At 38.0% G+C, this 12589-nt stretch overlaps 1 protein-coding gene across 1 annotated transcript in view; it reads right to left on the bottom strand.

The window, feature by feature from the left end:
- LOC122145671 (pyruvate carboxylase, mitochondrial-like) overlaps window positions 1-12589 on the bottom strand; it is a 188882-nt gene that overhangs the window by 29279 nt on the left and 147014 nt on the right. The window contains exons 11-16 of the mRNA XM_042760830.1: window positions 7237-7381; window positions 7028-7117; window positions 4175-4396; window positions 3876-4032; window positions 2099-2339; window positions 1506-1755 (exon numbers count right to left, since the gene is read on the bottom strand). Coding sequence (XP_042616764.1) covers window positions 1506-1755; window positions 2099-2339; window positions 3876-4032; window positions 4175-4396; window positions 7028-7117; window positions 7237-7381 — 1105 coding nt within the window. The remainder of the gene's footprint in view (window positions 1-1505; window positions 1756-2098; window positions 2340-3875; window positions 4033-4174; window positions 4397-7027; window positions 7118-7236; window positions 7382-12589) is intronic.

The following is a 12589-nucleotide window of genomic DNA, read 5'->3' as shown; positions in this document are numbered from 1 at the left end:
TCTTTTCTTCTCAGTCATTAGTCTTTGTCCAAGGTGTGTCAACACATTCCCCTCACTGCTACTGTAGGCTTTTTGCTTTAACATGCCTCTTAGAATACAGCAATTATCACACTCACACGGACAGTACAGCACACATGCACACAGCTGTATAAAAGTACAAATGTATTGATATATGACCACAGCCTCCTGCTGGGTCCCTTGATTAATGAGCTTAGGGACTTGACTAATTAGACATCATTAATCAATTGAGCCTTCCTGTAACATTAAACTGATCATGGGCAGCCTGTTGAATTAAACTGCACATGTACTGATCTAGGCCAGAAACACACCTTATGTAAACATTCAAGTGTGGACCAAAAGTCACAAGTTGTGCATACTTAAAGTTTGTTCTCACTTCATTGAACTTGCTCAGCACTATTCAGTCTTCAAACTTTTGCTGTTGCCATGACAACAGTTGAACAAAAAGACAAAACTACAAAACTGAAAAAAATATTAAACAGCTATTTTCAGCATTTGTATTAATAAGAAATGTTACAGAAAATCAGCATATCTGAATGATTTCTGAAGGATCAAGTGACACTGAAGACGGGTAATAACTGCTAAAAATGCAGATTTGCTATGATAGCAATACATTACAATTTTAAATACATTAAAATAGAAAACAGTTTTTGCTTGATTGCAGTAATTTCATAATACTATTGTTTTCAGTGTATTTTTTTTTAATCATAAGAGACTAACAACATAAAAAAAAAAATCTTACTGACCCCAAACTTTTATACAATGAAGTGAATATAAATACATTTTTATATTTTTAAGTTATATTTTTGGGCACTGACTTTATTTGACAAGAGGAGAGGTGAGACTAGAACAGAAACGGAAAAAAAAGTCCTTTAGTCAGAACTCTGGTCCCCCTAAGCGCTGTTGTGTGATATGTCAAGATCTCTGCCTACAAGCCACAATTTTTTTTTTTTTTTTTTTTTTACCTGAACTGCTATTAAATACTTTCAGATGAGATGCAGTGGCTGAAGATGACAGTGTGCATGTTCACAGTCCAAGAACTCAAAAATATAATAAACAATACATATATCACAAGTAAATCATAATACATATGACATTAGTGACTTTCAGTGCTTTACTTATCTGCCACAATAATGTAATACATTTTAATTACTATTTGGGAGATTTTCTTTTTTTTTCAGTCCCAGTTTGCATTTACACACATACTTGTGTAGATTATGTTTTGAGCCTTAAAGGGGTCATCGGATGCCCATTTTCCACAAGTTGATATGATTCTTTAGGGTCTGAATGAAAAGTCTGTAACATAGTTTAGTCAAAATTTCTCAATGGTAGTGTAAAAAAGAAAGCTGCCAGGTATGAAAGTGACTTCTGTCTGAACGGTGCTTCATGCATCACTACACTATTGACAATGGCGCTTTTTTGCTTGTGAAATTTCCAACAACATTTCGCTAATGTGACCATACCTTTACATGTTTCTTTCCACTCACCAGTATCAAGTTTGGTTCCTCTGGTGCAGGCGACGATGGCACCCATGCTCGGTTGAGAGGTCATGCCTGCCATCGAGTCCACTGCTACGTCCACTATATCTGCACCTGCTTGTGCACAGGCTAGCATTGCGGCAACTCCCGCACCCGCTGTATCATGAGTGTGAACATGGATAGGGATGTCAGGGAAACGGTCCCGCAATGCTCCAATCAGTAAACGGCTGGCTTCTGGCTTCAACAGGCCAGCCATGTCCTAGGAAGAAAAGAGAGCAGAGCTACTTTTAACCACTCATGTGCACCCCACAGAAAAGAAAATCACATTATGACAATCACTGTCATTACAGCAGCTCAACAAAGAAAAAGAGAGAAGAAACAGAAATAACAGAGCGAGAATGAGTATTACTGTCAATGTCTTCAGTCATTACACCCTTGAGTAACTGCCAAACACAGCTGAAAATAACATGCTAAGAGTCCTGACATACAAAAAATCAGTGGTTATATTGGCAAATCCTTCACCTCTGCCTTTGTGAGTGTGGAACATTAGATTTTCAGGCCAATTCTGTGTGAGTGCTTTTTTCCTTGTACACATGCTCTACCTTAATAGCCAGTATGTGTGTTCCAGCCTTAACTAGCTCATTGGCCAGCTTCAGATAGTACTCCAGTGAGTATTTCTGTCTCATGGGGTCAGACACGTCTCCCGTGTAAGAAATGGCCGCCTCCACCACGCCTCCCGCTGCCCCTGCTGCTTCCATCCCCAAAAGCATGTTGGGAATATAATTCAAGGAGTCAAAAACACGAAAGATATCCATTCCGTTCTCTTTGGCTACCTCGCAGAATCTAGAGAAAGACAGAGTGAAGAAAAATGGAAATAAGGTTGTCAGCTCTGCACTATAGCCAACTCCTTCAAAACCGACATTTATGGTTTATAAGATTAAAGACAGACCTTTGCATGAATGCACATTCAAGTCAAACCATTGACATCAGACATTTTAATGCCTGCCAGAATATTATGTACAGTACTTTTCAACAGTTACCAACAGAAGTTGTTTTTATTATGGAAAGTAGAAATTCTAAAAGACTCACTGCCATGATAAGGTGTTGTGGGTGGTTGCAAGAGCATTGCCATGTGGTTGCTAAGGTATCCTGAGTAGTTTTTAACATGTTGCTATGTGGCTGAGTTCTGAGTGAACTTTAGATCACTTGTGTATTTGTTATATTTGTGACAAAACTTTACTTATTATGGAAGTATGAGAAAATACTAACTACTGTGTGTACATGGCATTAAAGGGATACTCCACCCCAAAATGAAAATTTTGTCATTAATCACTTACCCCCATGTCATTTCAAACTTGTAAAAGCTTTGTTTGTCCTCGGAACAAAATTTACGATATTTTGGATGAAAACCGGGAGACTGTCCCATAGACTGCCAAGTAAATAACAGTGTCAAGGTCCATAAAAGGTATGAAAGTCGTTATCAGAATACTCCATCTTCCATCAGACGTGCAATCTGGGTTATATGAAGCGACAGGAACACTTTTTGTAAGCAAATAAAACAAAAATAATGACTTTATTCAATAATTAATTTGTCAACAGTCTCCTCTGTGTATGCGCTTCTGTATCAGCCACGCCACAAAGATGCGCTGTTTCTAAATGTATTTAGCTTTGATTTGAAATAAAACAGCGCATCCTTGTGGCGCGGATGACACAAAAAAGCATACACAGCATACGGTGTTAATGAGAGACACAGAGGAGACCGTTGACAAAGGAATTATTGAATAAAGTCATTATTATTGTTTTCTTCGCTTACAAATAGTGTTCCCGTCGCTTCATATAATCTAGATTGCACGTCTTATAGCAGATGGAGTATTATGAAGACGACTTTCATACCTTTTATGGGCCTTGACAATTCTATTTACTTGGCAGTCTCTGGGACAGTCACAAGCCTCCCGGTTTTCATCCAAAATATCTTTAATTGTGTTCCAAAGATGAACGGAGCTTTTACGGGTTTGGAACAACATGGGGGTAAGTGATTAATGACAAAATTTTCATTTTGGGGTGGAGTATCCCTTTAAGTATTAGATTTATATTTAAACTAATATTAAAAAATTTATGTGAATAGCACTCCAACTGTGTTTACTGCTGCTACGGTATCAGCTCTAACTCTCTATGGCTCAATACATGCACTGCTTGTGCCTAGTGTAATCACCTAAATTGTGTGGACGAGTCAACAGCACCCAAGAGGAAAACAGCTCAATAAACATACTAAACAATATCTTAAACATTTAAATATACAGAAAGGGTTCTGTGAGGGTAGGATTAGGAGTAGAGGATAGAAAATAACATTAGCCAATGGAAATATATGTGTGATCTCACTTGAAAACTGCATTATCAGGATAGTTTGTGTATCCCACCGCATTGGCTCCACGTAGCAACATCTGAAATGGGACATTGGGAATCAGAGCTCGGAGCTCCTGAAGTCTCTTCCACGGACACTCCCACAGAAAACGCATTGCTACATCAAATGTAGCTCCTAGTGAAAGCAAGAGAGATATAAAGGTCATGTCAAAGACTGAAGTGATCCTCTGTAAGCCTAAACACACAGAGCTGGAGAACATCTCCAAAAGCTGTTTAATGAATTTGCACTTGTATGCACATTAGGAAATGTCACATGCCTCCCCAGTTCTCCAGGCTGAAAAGATTATTGAAGTTGTGGCTCACGAATGGAGCAATCTTCTTGAGGTCGTGTGTCCTGACGCGAGTGGCCAGCAGGGACTGGTGGGCATCTCTAAAGGTAGTGTCCATCAGTAGAAGGCCCTGGTGCTGTCGAATTGCCCGTGCAAAACCCTCAGGACCCTCCCTCAACAGGACCTCACGGAAGCCCATGGGCGGCTCACCTGAAGGAAAAAAAATATATTGCTTAACTGTATCAAATGATACCCCCCTCCCCCATACTGTACATTCAAGGGGCCTTCTAACTACATTCTAATAATTTAAATCATGCAGTGATTGTGTGCAATCTTAAGGCATGTTTTTTTTTTTTTTTTTTTTTTTTGCAAAGTGAGTGACATTGCTACTTGTCAGCTCAAGTTTAAAACAACTAATTATAATAGTATTGCACTTCCCTAGGGACTGTATCTACAATTTATCTACTATTAACTACTGACAGTCATTGATGAAGAGCTATGGGCTGATGTTTCAGTAATCTGACTACTTCTCATTGTGTGCTTGTCACACATACAGCTTTGAAACAGGTGATCAATTAAATGAGTGCCACTGACACTTCTCACTGATTCCCTTTCATGCAATGTCTCATTTTGGCAGCCAATCAAAGTAAACTCGAAATAAGAACAGGAACACCACATAAATGTTTGCTGAGGAGAACAGGAAGACAATTACGTGCTGAATAGTTTAAACCAGACCACATTTCTCTGCAAAAACTAAGAATTGTTTTTTTTTTTTTTCTGCTTGGAGGTTACGGGTCAGTGCAAAAGCTACGAAAACCTGCATACCAACAGACAATGGGAAATTCCTACTATTTATAGATCTCAGATCAGTTCGGCTATTAACCCAGCAGGCAGGTGGTGGTACTGTTAACTTCCACTACACATTAAGTTGGACATACCGATTCTCTCTATTAATGCAAATGAGGCAAACACATAAAAACTTCAGAAAAATCGGGTGGGCTGCTAGCTTATTCAAGAGAAAATAAAATCAATTCATGCTGTCCAATGAGAGAGGGAGTATGAGATAAAAAAGGATGAGGGAGACCAATGAAAGAAGTGCAGTAAGACATTGATGCATAGATTAGCATATTTCAAGGCATAAATACATCTACATGTGAGTTCAAATGTATGTGCTGCTGTGGGAATTTCTCTGTATGGAACGCTGGTGGCCATATGAAAGGAAAGAAGGCCAAAGCCTATTTATCGCTCATTGTGTGTCTGAAACACCCATGCAACACACACAATGCAGAAGAGCATCTCATTAAACTTGGGATACACCTACCACAGATGTGACCTACTTACACAGAAACATGCATTTTTTTTATCCCGTGAAAGACCTTTTCCATACAAACACCTAGATACACAACACATATTTAGTCCACTTGTGTAGGGGGATGATTTTACAAGCTCAGCAAACTACCTGTCCCACTGAGAACTCACATCTAAAGCACTGAGAACAGGAAGAAAGTGGGGAAACCTTTTTTTGGATATGCATACTTCAACGCACACAATCCATCAAAGGTCCTTTGGGAATTATTTTACACATCACATTCAACAAACAAGAAAAAAAGATGAGAATATTAGAAAATTGGCAAAATAAATTGTGCACACATATGCATACAAATATCTATTCCTTAGGAATCTCTCTCTCTCTCTCTCTCTCTCTTTCTCTCTCTCTCTCTCTCTCTCTCTCTCTCTCTCTCACACACACACACACACACACACACACACACACACAGTGGGAGTGTGGTATGTGGCTCACACACACCTAAACCCCTGTAATGAGATTTCTAATGTGGCCGGATCCCTCTTTCATTTGGCAGAGGGAAGGAGAGAAGGGAAGGATTAAAGCTGCATTATCACACTCTCGTCCATCCAGAGAGAGAGGGAGAGAAAGAGAAAAGAGAGAGAAGAGAGTGGGGGAGTGCTGCCAATGTTTAGGATAGCTATAAACAAGAGTATGAATTCCACAAACATCTGTTGTGGTACACTTTTGATGTGGCAAGTTTGTCTGTAACCTGAGATATGTGTGTGATGTGTTGGGGAGTAAAACTAAACTAAAGTAAACTAAAATAAACTAAAACTAATCTACAAGAAACAATGCTTCTAAATTAGTTTTAAAATAGTTCATCCAAAATTGCTCACGTTTAGTTGGGGGACCAGTTCTCACTATTAACTAACTATTAACTATGAATTTTGCCTCAATAAACTTCTAATTTGCTGCTTATCAGTAGTTAGTTAGGTAGTTGTTAAGTTAATGATCTGGTTGCAACAGTGAACAGCTCAATGGAGGGGAGAATTATTTGTGAATAATCACTAAAATATGTGTTTCTTCCTCACATAAAACTATATAGTACACAGGTCATATGAAGCCCTTTAATGATGCTTTTAGGGTGCTTGTTCACCCTTTCTGAAGCTTAAAAGCCCCACTCTCCATCCACTGTAAATGCATGTAAATGCAATGCAATGTAAAATCATGCCCAGGCAAAACACTCTAATGACAATTCGTAACTGTTCTAGTGTTTAGGCTAACTGTTCTCATGAGATTAGTTGGACCAGGATATTCTTTAAAACTTCTCCTTCATTGTGTTTAATGGGACAAAATAATGTTGACAAAATTTTCCTTTCAACTAAATTTTTTTAGTAGTTGATCTATTTAAATACAGTGTGACTTTTACAGAAACAAAACTATTTTTTTTAACTATAAAGAATAATTTGTATCTTGGGAACCTACAGTTTCAAAGTGGCTTTCCCAATTGCTCTCTCTCTCTCTCTCTCTGTGTGTGTGTGTGTGTTTCATACCCAGAAAAACAGAAGGAACGACTGGATCAACAGGTGAGGATTTGGCTTTCACTGGAATAGGAGTCATGGGTCCATTTACCATCGTGTGACCTGTGGAGAAAAACAGCAGATGTTTAAATACAAATAAACTCACACACATTTTAGGCTCCCACAGGTGCAAAACATTGATGAATGCACACACACACACACACACACACACACACACTGACCCAGATAATGCAGGAGTTTCTGGGCTCTGTTCTGTGTAGGTTTGAGGATGAAAAGGTCTTGGTTCTCATCAATAAATTGGGTGTCAACTGTGGCGTACAGGAACTGGCTATTGCTCAATACATTCTGCAGGAAGGGGATATTAGTCTGAAAGAAAGAAAGAAAGAGAGAGAGAGAGAGAGAGAGAGTGAGAGAGAGAGAGAGAGAGAGAGAGGTTTACAAAACTTTATTTAAAACAACACTAAATCTTCAACAATTCACATTATATAGAAGAAATAATTTTTTTACAAAAATTACATTTGCAAAACCAGATGTCCATCAGAAACAACACACAAAACCTCATTAACACACCACAGATCACTGAAACCCGTCTCATTGTTTACAAGACTATAATATACAAATTCTATCTTTAGTCTGCCAGCTACTAATTTCTTAAACATCACTTCAACATTAGTACTATTTAACTGTAAACCTTGATTTTTCCTGGTTTTCCATATTGGCAATTTCGCAGTTCCTATTAAATAATTTAACAGACACATCTTCCTTCTTTTTGAAAAATTATATTTCACACCCCCTATAAAAACTTCCTCTGAGAATTCTTCACCCAAAGCTTGAAACAGTCTACTAAGAGCATCAAAAAAAACCTTCCAATCTTTTACATTTTAAAAACAAATGTTCTAAATCTCTCTTCCTCCCCACAGAACCTACATCCCACCCCTACTACTGGGTTCAGGTGTGCCACATGTTTGTCCGTAGCTATTGCACCATGAATTATTCTCCATTGAAGATCCGCTGTTCTTTTCTCGATTGGAGGTTTATACAGAGTTCTCCATCTATCTCTTACAAGAAAGTCTGCCTTCAGCAAAACTGGCCACCTTGAGATCTTTTGTCCTCTGAGTAACACTTGATGTAAAACTTTTACTGCAGTGTTATATATGGCTTTCTTTGATGTTGTTTTAAACAAATCCAGCTGTGGAGTTTTAAAAGACAAAATTGAACCTGTGGATTCATCCTTTTGTCTTTCACCGACGACAGCAGCAACTCTTATTTTTGGAAAGTCCGGTTCATTACTTGGGTCTGACAGAAATCCTTGTCCAATGCTTTTCCTATAACCACTTGGTAATGCATTGACAATTTCTTCCAACAGCTTTTCCGTCAAGCGCGAGGACTTTAATCCTGTCAATTCTTTCAAGGTTTCCACAGATTCCCATCGGTCATTATTTAAAAGTTGCCCCAACTTCACAATGCCATGTCTTTGTAAACATGCACGCACGCTTACAGCTGACAAAAGTCTTGTCTGAATCATTGGGTTGAAAAACAAGCATTCCTCTCGTATCCAACTCCCAGATTCATCAACATCTCTTTCCACTTTAAAAACAGTTCTCCAAGAGTGCAACATTGACCGGTAAAAAGGTGTAATTTCGGACAGATTCACTTTATGCAGTTCCATTAAAAACAGATGTCTATCTAATTTAAGACCACCTGCTTTTTGTAGAATCATTTTTGCAGTCTCAGTCCAAGCTAAATCCTTACAATACAGAAACCTCTGTGCTGCTTGTATTCTAAAAGCAGAGATCTTGCTCCGCACATCCACCAGACCTTGACCTCCCTCGTACACTGGAAGGTAGAGTGCTGCCGCTCGAATCCAATGCTCTCCACTCCAAAAAAAATCCACAAATGTCCTCTGTATTTTGCAAATCAATTCTTCAGGTGGTTCCATTACAATGAGTCTATGCCATAAAGTTGAGGCAGCCAGATTGTTCACAACTAGAACTCTTCCTCTGTATGACATCAATGGTAATAGCGATTTCCATTTAAACAATCGGGCAGACACCTTTTCCAGCATTCCCTCCCAATTTCTATTCTGAAATTGCTTATTTCCAAAAAAACACCCTAGCATTTTCAGCCCATCCCTTTCCCACAACAATCCACCAGGTAGTTTTGGAGGTCCTTGCCCACCCTTCCACTGACCAATAATAAGTCCCTCACTTTTTCCCCAATTTACCCTAGCTGAAGATGCCTTTCCATAATTTCTCATTGTTTCAGTTAAAATATTAACATCATTTTGATTTGAAATAAAAACAGTTACATCATCAGCATAAGCTGATATGGAGATTCCACGCATGACATTAATTCCACTGAGATCTCTTCTTAGCCTGCACAGCAAAGGCTCAATAACAAGGCTATATAATTGTCCAGACAGTGGACAGCCTTGCCTGATTCCTTTTAACACAGGTATTGGTGCACTCAATCCTCCACCAGCTTTCACAATCACAAATACTTCAGAATATAACAGTTGAATATAAGATATAAAATTCTTTCCAAACCCAAAATTTTTCAAAACCTCATAAAGATATGTATGATTAACTCTATCGAAAGCCTTCTCTTGGTCTAACGACAGAACACCCAGGTCAACATTATTGAATTGATTAAGATCAATGACATCTCTTAACAAAAAAAGATTGTCCATAATTGACCTATTAGGAATACAGTATGTTTTCGATCCCTGTGAACTAATACTTCCAAAACATGTTTCAACCTATTTGCTAAACATTTTGAAATTATTTTATAGTCCATGCACAATAAAGAGACAGGTCTCCAGGTTCTTTAGAAGGCACAAATCCCCCTTTTTAGGGAGCAAGGAAAGGACTGCTCTTCGACAGCTTACAGGAAGTACCTTATTCCTTACACTTTCCAATAAAACTTCATACAAGTCACTTCCAAGTACATTCCAGAATGTCTGATAAAACTCTGCCGGCAAGCCATCAATTCCTGGTGAACGGCCATTTGATAACTGTCTCATTGCCTCGGTGATCTCCTGGAAAGTAATCTGTCCATCCAAGGATTCCTTCTGTTCATTTGTCAATTTCGGTAGATCACTCAGCAAATCAGACATACATTCAAGATCACAAGTCTCAACATCATACAGATCCGTATAGAAATTGACTGCCAGTTTCCTTATTTCCAATGGGTCAGAGGTTATGACCCCGTCAGGCCGCCGAAGATGATACATTTGCTTTTGCTGCACACTTTTCTTTTCAAGATTAAAAAAAAATGAGGAAGGAGCATCCATGTCTTTAATAGAACAAATTCTTGCTCTTATTAATGCTCCTTTCACTTGTTCTTGTAATAATGAACCAAGTTCTTTCTTTTTATTCAAATGTTCATTTTTTATCCTTCCATCATCCTTATTTATCACAAGAATATTCTCCAAAGATTGTATATCCCTTTGAAGTTTTTGTACCGCTGCTTTCACCATGGAAGTAGAATGTGAACTATAATTCTGACAAAAGGTTCTTATGTTTGCTTTACCGACCTCCCACCACATAAGCACGTTTTCAAAAGAAACCTTTTTTTAACTTCCAGTCATTCCAAAAGAATATAAAATTCTGACAAAATAAAGCATCTTGTAATAGTTTAGTATTAAAATGCCAAAAATAGTTTGGTTTTGAAGTTCTTTTTCATATTCAAAGCAAACAATATCAAATGGTGATCTGAAAAACCAACGGGGGAAAAATAGAAACCTCAGCTATTTTATTATTCCATTCCTTACCTATATAAAATCTATCTAATCTAGCTCCGCTAACCCTATTATTAGATGCTTTGAGCCAAGTATACTGTTTGATTCCCGTGTTTCTTCTTCTCCAAATATCTATTAAATCAAACTTTTTTAAAATTTTTAACAATACAACACTTGACTCATGATGGGGTTCTTCTCCATTTCTATCAAGAATAAAATCAATAGTGCAATTCCAGTCACCTCCAATGATTGTACAAACATCGTCATCAATTTTTTGAATAGCACTCCTCAATTGTAAAAAAGACCTCACACGCTCAGGTCCATTGTTGGATGCATAAACATTTATCAGTACAAATACAGATCCTTCATATTTGATTTTTAACAACAATATTCTTCCTTTTACAATTTCTTCAACAGCTAAAATATTAACATTCATTCCTTTAGCAAATAAAATTGCTATGCCAGCACTTATATTTGTCCCATGACTTAAAACACTCGTTCCTTCCCACCATCTACTCCATTCAGATTCATTGTCTACACTTGAGTGTGTTTCCTGTAAGAAAGCTACATTAATTTTTTTAATACCAAATAACTCCGATACCATTGCTAATTTATTACCATCTCTACCCCCATTAATATTTAAAGAGCCAACCCTCAACAGCTCCATAGAAAAAAGAAAATATAAAGAGGATAGAAAAAGAACAAAAAAACAAAGAGAAATGTTCACCACATGTGACTTAAACATTTGATTTGTTTTGAGAAACGTTTATTTTATCCCTTCTTAGCTTTGTTAACATCTTCTTCAACCTGAATCTTTTTTGTTTGCTTAACGCATCAAAGCTAACATTTCTCTGCAACAATTTCACTGTATGCATGAATTTATTCTCATCAGGAAAAAATTCTTTAACTTCAACAGTTCTTCCAAAGGTCTCATCCAGGAAGTTATTTATATCTTGCAATTTATACACATCGTCCACACTTCCACACTGTGATCCAATGTCAGACATATCAGAGAAAGCATCATCATCTCTCATCCCCGAATCAGCATCACACATTTCACCAGAATTAGACATTTCAGAATTTTCATTAAAAACCCTTTCAACGCTAACCGTAGCTACATCATCATTCAGTACACTAGCGTTATCCAATTCAGAAATATCATTATTTTTACCAGAATCAACCATTTCATGGACATTCTCAGTCTGACTTTCACTCACTCCATTACTGTCGATGTTCCTCTGTGATCCAGCTTGAGGCTGCACATCCTCAGAAGCTGACTTGCTGCTCTCACCAGCAGTAGAAGTACTAGGCCTAACTTCAACTTCACTAACCTTGGCCTTGTGTGGACATGCGTGCCGTTTATGCCCGATGTCCCCGCACTCAAAACATTTCAAACTACCCGTGTTTGCGTAAATAAAATACGCTTTCCCTTCATGCATGACTCTGAACGAAATGTCCAGCTCTGGTTCATTTAAGAACATAAACACCTGCCGCCTGAAAGACATAACGTGTTTAAGAGCAGCGTTTTTACACCCCAGCGGGATCATCTTAATCTCACTAGCCTTTTTTCCATATCGCGACAAAGCTTTCTCAATTTCGTCATTTCGAATAAAAGGCGGCACATTGGATATCGTAACTCTCGTTGTCGGAGCAACAAGCGGTGAGATAATAAGAAAATCACCACTTACCACAATTCCGTCGCTTATCAACTGATTTACTATGTCTTCCTTCTCGACAAAAACCACCACTGCTTTATTCATCCTGGATGCTGTAGTAATGTTCTCATACCCAACTTTTTCACCGATTGCCAGCAACACGTCTTCAACAGTGACGCC

Source organism: Cyprinus carpio, chromosome A7 (genome assembly GCF_018340385.1).
Source record: "Cyprinus carpio isolate SPL01 chromosome A7, ASM1834038v1, whole genome shotgun sequence".
Classification (NCBI taxonomy): domain Eukaryota; kingdom Metazoa; phylum Chordata; class Actinopteri; order Cypriniformes; family Cyprinidae; genus Cyprinus; species Cyprinus carpio.
The sequence above is the reverse complement of the archived record's forward strand: the minus strand, read 5'-3'. Positions and strand labels throughout refer to the sequence as shown.